This window comes from Vicia villosa, unplaced genomic scaffold (assembly GCF_029867415.1).
Source record: "Vicia villosa cultivar HV-30 ecotype Madison, WI unplaced genomic scaffold, Vvil1.0 ctg.000030F_1_1, whole genome shotgun sequence".
NCBI classification, from domain to species: domain Eukaryota; kingdom Viridiplantae; phylum Streptophyta; class Magnoliopsida; order Fabales; family Fabaceae; genus Vicia; species Vicia villosa.
Window position 1 is genome coordinate 1,108,258 of NW_026704964.1, and position 6,805 is coordinate 1,115,062.

General features: G+C 33.6%; 1 protein-coding gene across 1 annotated transcript; it reads left to right on the plus strand.

Moving 5' to 3' along the window:
- Positions 1-3,066: 3,066 nt before the first annotated feature.
- Positions 3,067-4,417, plus strand: LOC131622473 (uncharacterized). Its single transcript, XM_058893509.1, has 6 exons — positions 3,067-3,300; positions 3,404-3,595; positions 3,682-3,792; positions 3,888-3,969; positions 4,059-4,154; positions 4,240-4,417. The coding sequence occupies exons 1-6, from the start codon at positions 3,140-3,142 to the stop codon at positions 4,336-4,338; spliced, it is 741 nt and encodes a 246-aa protein (XP_058749492.1). The 5' UTR covers positions 3,067-3,139; the 3' UTR covers positions 4,339-4,417.
- The last annotated feature ends 2,388 nt before the right edge of the window (positions 4,418-6,805 follow it).

Consider the following 6,805-nt stretch of genomic DNA (forward strand, 5'->3'; position numbering starts at 1 on the left):
CTTTCTTATAGCGCATACGCAATTAATGGATATACATTTTATACCAAAGAACAGGATGATAAAAGTACTATGCAAAATAGTGGTGTTACCTTGGTAGCTGAAGCAATACACATATCAAGTGCGAATGACTTAAATCCGAAATTTGCAAATTTGTCATATTTTGGGGTTATCGAGCGCATTTTGGTGTTTGATTACGCGAAGTTTTAGATTCCTGTATTTGGTTGCAAGTGGGTTGAAAATAATAGTGGCATACGAATGGATAAGTCAGGATTTTTGCAAGTGGATCTCAATAGGGTAGGGTACAAAGATGAGCCTTTCATTCTAGCCTCTCAAGCTAAACAAGTGTTCTATGTCAATGATCCGACAAGTAGGAAATGGTCTATAGTGCTTTTATCTAACAAAATAGTTGATGAAAACATTGAAGATCAAGGTGATATGTGTGTTGGCATTGAATCTTGTACAAGAAACGATCAAAATGAGAATGAATCTTGTACTAGAAATGATCATAATGAGGGTATTTGGATCAATCCAACCGTCCGCGTTGTTAAGAGACGCGTAGAACACAATCCTACCAAGAAAAGAAAGAGACGTTAGTGATAAAGGTAATAGTATACATATTCCGACTAATTTGCTTTATTCAATTTGTACCGATTGTTTTATTCAATAGTATAGTACTTATTTAATTTTGGTGCATATTCTCGTTTTGTACATAACTTTTGAACCATGTATCCGTTTGTTGACTTCTTTACATGTAACTATACTATTTTGACGATTCCTGAGCTGCTTATGCACTTATCTTTACATTTCGGGACTGCTTTTTTATCGGTTTTGCTTCTGCCCGTAATCAAAAGTCGGGCTTAGGGTCTGAATTTCGGAAAACCGACTTTATTTTTGAGTCCGTGGGGACGTTTTACCATAGCCATGTAAATTTCGTTCAATTCCGACAACTTTCTTTTTTGACGCTTATTTTGATTTGTACCGGTTTCGTTTCCGATTTACTTGTACATGCATGGTTTGACTTCCATTTGACTTGTATAGATTGTTATCTTATTAATAGTGTACTAATGTGCTTTAGTTTGTTTGATACAGGTTCAATGGCTCCGGATAGAGATGCTCCACCTGAAAACTCACCAGAAAACTCACAAGAAAGAGATGCTCCGGATACAAATGCTCCACCTGATACTGAAGCAAAAGAAGTTGCACAAGGCATCACCATTATGAAGGGAATCATTCGACATAGAGACCAAGGATTAGTATACCATTTGGATTGGAATTCTGAAAACCAAGCAATTGGTCCTAATTCTGCAAAGTTGACAAGCTATATTGGTACACTTGTTCGTATGCATATTCCGGTCTCCGTAGCTAAATGGAATCTGAAAAGCGAAGAGTTGGATGCGGAAAAAAAAAGCGATTTGGGACGAGCTTCAGGTATATATCATATATGGTTAATTGTTGTTATTATCTTGACGATAAATTGTTTAAATTACTTATACTAACACACTATGCGTATGTTTTTTTGCAGAGGACTTTTGAGATACCAGATGATCGTAGACGCTACATACTTAATTTGGCCGGCAAAAGATATAGAGGGTGGAAAGCTTTTTTGACAAACACCTATCTTAAGGATAAAGATGGAAACTTTCTTGAAGAGGCACCGGGACGGCCAAAAAAGTATGAGATCTTCATTGATGAAAAAGATTGGGCTGAGTTTGTAAAGCAAAGAGATGAAGATTTTCGGAAAAGGAGTGCCACGAATAGTGCGAGAGCATCCAAACCCGCGTATCCATACAAAAAAGGGCGTTTGGGATATGCACGCTTAGAGGATAAAATTGTAAGTAAATAGAAATACGTTTTAATTAATTGTCTAAATGTGCATGTTTTATTTGACGATTTTATCATTTGTGTCAATGCATAGTTAGAGGAGACTAAAAGTGAGGAAACTTCACTTCCTGTACATGTGTTGTGGAAGGAAGCTCGTGTGGGCAAGAATCAAGCTGTCGATCCCGATGTTCAGAGAGTTTATACTGAATGTGTAAGTATAATACTGTGTCTTTAATTAAATCAAATGTTTTTTAATATATAAATGATTTTTTATCTCCACTAATAATTATTGAAATGTAAATGAATTACAGGAGACCTTGTCGCAATCGGTATCCACCGGTGAGGGGAGCGTACTTAGTAGAGCACTAGATGCTCCTGAGTATCCCGGTCGGGTGAGGGGTAAGGGTCATTGTGTGACTCCAACCTCTTTTTACAAGAGTCCTAGGAGAAGATCAAATCTTACCAATGAAGAAGTGTTGCAAAATTTGCAGGAATTGCAAGCACAAGTCTCTGAATTGCAAAGAGATAAAGATATGTATATGAGAGAAAAGTGAACACTTCATCGGTGAAAGAAACTAGTGATAAGGCTAGTATCAACTGTCAAAGGAAATTTCCCGAGGTAATTATAAATTTTTTCCTTACAAATTGTTCTATTTTATTAATGATAATGACTTTATATTTACTATTGGTTTAGGGCATTTCATCTTGCCAACTATACTTATCGTCACCGAATTATCGACTAGTTGGCAAGGGAAAAGTGCACAACACTTTGGGAGATTTACTTCACCATAGACCGCTCCCGGATGGACACCTGAAAGTATCGGTGGATGTTGTATTAGATCATGATGCGATGCTACCGGTACCTGACATGGTCTCAGAGACGACATTGCTGCGAGATGCAATAGGATCATTTGTTGCATGGCCCTCGGAGCTCATTACCATTAGTGATGAGGTATATTGAAAACGATTATGAATCATTTAGTTTTCGAATGTCAATTCTAAACCGTTTATTAATTATTTTTTACATTTTAATTTTAGACCGCTCCTATAAAACCCGCAATTAAGGGTAAAGGGATTTTACAGGAGGAGGAGTCTGTTGCATCACTAAAAAAGGTACATTTAAAGTGTTAATATATAATCTGAATCTAAATCTGCATGATTTTATATTTTACCTAACTTATATGATTTTTAGGCATCCGCTCGGGAGTCACAACAAGTGACGCAACAAGTTCGTAGCGTACCACCCACTGGTCCTCCGAAGATAGCGGCAAAAAAAGGCGGTGCTTTTGTGCCTCGATACCGGACGACGCTCGCAACAATGGTTGATATGTCCGATTTGAAGGATGGTGCTTTACGTGAAATCAATATGGATGAAAGTGTCTTCGGTATTGAATTCAAGTCACATATTGCAATTGATGACTTGGAAGAGATTTTTACGCATGAACAACTAGGCGTCGGTAATATGCACTCATACATCCGGTAATATTCACTCATCCGATATATTATTTAATTAGTCCCACAATATAATTTATTTACACATTCCAATGAAAATAATCTAATGTTTATTATGTTTTTATTTAAGGTTGTTGTATGACAGAGTGTTGCGCGGGACTGTATTGTCTAACAGATTCCGTTTCGTGTCTTCCGCCCATTGCAGCGGAATGGCAATTGCTTCGGAACCGGAATCAGTTAGACAGCTCTTAGTCGATAGATTCATGTCCACCGGCAATTCAGAAAGTCTGCATCTTTGGGCGTATAATACCCGACCAGTAGGGTTAGTTTCTCATTCTTGGTTCATCTAATCTCTGTTTCTTTTGTGTATAGCAAAATTTTCATATAACCTATTGTTTTAATTTATAGAGCACACTGGTTGTTGCTTGCTATCAACCCTATAAGAGAAGTCGTGTATTATCTGAATTCGGTAAATGGTGATTGGACCAATTATCCGGCTATGAAGGAAATCGTTGATTTGTAAGTGGGATCGTTCTAAATATTCGTGTATATTTATATATTTACTTATTTGTGGGATTGATCTAAACATATGCTTTTATATATTTGTTAATTAGATCAATACAAGTGTTCCGAAGTCAACGGGACGCACAGGTATCCCGGACTAAATCAAACAACATTACTTGGATCAAAGTGCAGGTACATTATTTTTCACAATTTTGCTTATAATATTTATGCTACCTGATAAAACAAGACAACTATAAAATCTTATTTGTTTTTCTATGTAGTGTCCGCAACAGCGAAACAGTTCAGATTGCGGATACTTTGTTTTGAGGTTTATGAAAGAAATCCTTCAGGCGAATCAATTAGAGATTCCGCTCACGGTATGAATTTATAACTTAAGATAATTTCATATAATTTATTACATTTAACTAAATATATCATTCATATTATGTTTTTGTTTTGTAGTACCTTGACGAATTCCGTGCTGCTGGGTACCCGAGACTTAAGTTGGAAGAAATCAAAGAGGATTTGTGTCACTTTTATATTAAGCAATTTTTCATGTAGGATTTGTGTCGATTTGAACTATAATATTATTGATGTTGTAATGATGTATATATATAATTTTGGATATTATAATGGTATTATATTAGTATATATATTGTCTTACTGATGGCTGAAATTATATCGTCGAAAATATATTACAGGTCGAAAATATTACAGGTTGAAAACATATTACAGGTCGAAAATATTATAGGTCGACTGGGAGGATTAAATTACAGGCTGCACATTAAAATACCTCATTTAGCAACGACAGCGCTTTTAAAAAGCGCTCTTAAAGGTCCACCTACAAAAGCGCTTCTTAGTAAAAGCGTTGCTAAAGATTAATAAAAAAGCATAAAAAAAAACGCAACATACGAAAGCGCTTTTGGAAAAGCGCTCTTATAGGGGGGCTACCAGAGCGCTTTTTCCAGGAAAGCGCTCTTATAGGGGGGCGTACCAGAGCGCTTTTTCCAGAAAAGCGCTCTTATAGGGGGGCCTACCAGAGCGCTTTCTGAAGCGCTTTTGTTACCTATGCCAGCGCTGGCTTTCACAGCGCTTTTAAGCGCTTTTAAAGCCCCAACGTGTTGTAGTGATATATATATATATATATATATATATATATATATATATATATATATATATATATATATATATGAGAATAACATTTTTATATGAGAACATGAGAATGAATCTGAACCATTTATTTTTACATAAATTATTTTATTTAATCGCTGAAATTTTCACTTGTTAAGTCAGGTATCCTGTTTAACCAACTTAACAAGTTTTCTACAATTTTTCAAATGTTCGTCCAAGAATTGACCGAACTCCAATTGCATGAGTTTTTCTTCATGGAGTCGGCCAAGGGTTGGACAAACCCCAACAGGATATTTTGGATTTTTTTTTTTTAATTTGTGACATATTAGTATTTTGTTTTTATTTTTGTGGCATATTGATAAAAAAATCAAGAATCTCACTATATGAATTGACATGTATCCCTACCATTGTTGGAAAATCTCACTTATGAATATAAATTATGTAAAACGATATCCCTACATATGTTAAGTTGTTGTTGGCCATCTTTCATTAAAGTGAGAAGTGCTTTCAATGCTCAGACGCCACGTTGTTTTGGTCTTTATCGAGCTTTCTTATTCAATTTTCGACACCTTCATTTTGATTTTTTATGAACTTATCTTTGCCATTATTATTAGTTCATCTGTTTTTGCTTGATGCTATATATGGTACAATGATTGTTGCCACCTGTAAATATTAGGTAAAGGCATTTATAAGCAATGTAGATTTTACCTATATCAATCCTATTTAATTCTTAGTTAAAGTAGACCGGTCAAAAAAGAAGTGAAAAGTATAAGATGAGAGTGAGAGATGCATTTAGATTTTAGATATTATAACATGTTTGAATAAACATTATTAGTTCTGGTGTAATTAATGATAGGTTTAGGTTTTTGTGAAATTATACAAAAATAAATAAAATAATTTATGTGATATAATTTTTAATTCAGCAATTAATTTTGTAATACAAAAATAAATAAAATGATTTATATAGTATAATTTTTAATTCAGCGATTAAATTGGTAAAATATATACTTGATAGGATAAACATTCTAAATAGTAAGCTTTTTCAACCGATCGTTAAAAAAAAATAGGATAGCAATCACAATATCTAAAGATTAATATCTGTACGATCGAAAACATGCAAGCACGATTTATAAATTGTATGGTTAGATAAGGTAAAGAAGGAATTTGGATTAATAGCTTTTCGACTTGAATGTCCCTAATTTTGAGTTCTCTCTTAACCTCTACAAAAATTATTTTTATGAAGACTAAACTCTTGGTTGTGTGTATGACTATGTGGTAGTTTGTTTATATTTTGCGTTTTGTTGTGTTTTTAGTGACCTTATTTATTAATGAGAAATGTTTCATTTTTTCATTCTTAGTGGTTCTTTCTTCTTGTTATGCCAGCTTTATTTATACTATAAAAAATTTACTATTATTATTATTATTATTATTATTATTATTATTATTATTATTATTATTATTATCTCTGTTTTACTTTTGTTGATGAAAAAAAAAAAGAGGAGAGATGGTATAATGTTAATCATGCATATATACATAGAGATAAATCAATGTTAATCTTTCTCATTAAGATCAAAACTAATTAATCAAGCTTGACTATTTGGTAAATAGTTAAACCAACATTTATATGTTATAAATCTTAAATCTATTCAATAGAGTGTATCACTGATCACGTGTTACAAGTTAATTTAAATCTATTATTTTAAAATTGGTTTAGACTTAGAGTAGATTACAAAGTTCAGCCTCTAAATTGTTTTTAAAAAATTTGTTTATAAAAGGGTTAATACTACTTTACCCCCTGCCATATAAGCGAGATTTGGTTTACCCCCTCTTAAAAAAAAATTTATTGGACAAACCTTGCAAAATAAAGATTCCATCAAATTTGACCCTGATCAGTTTT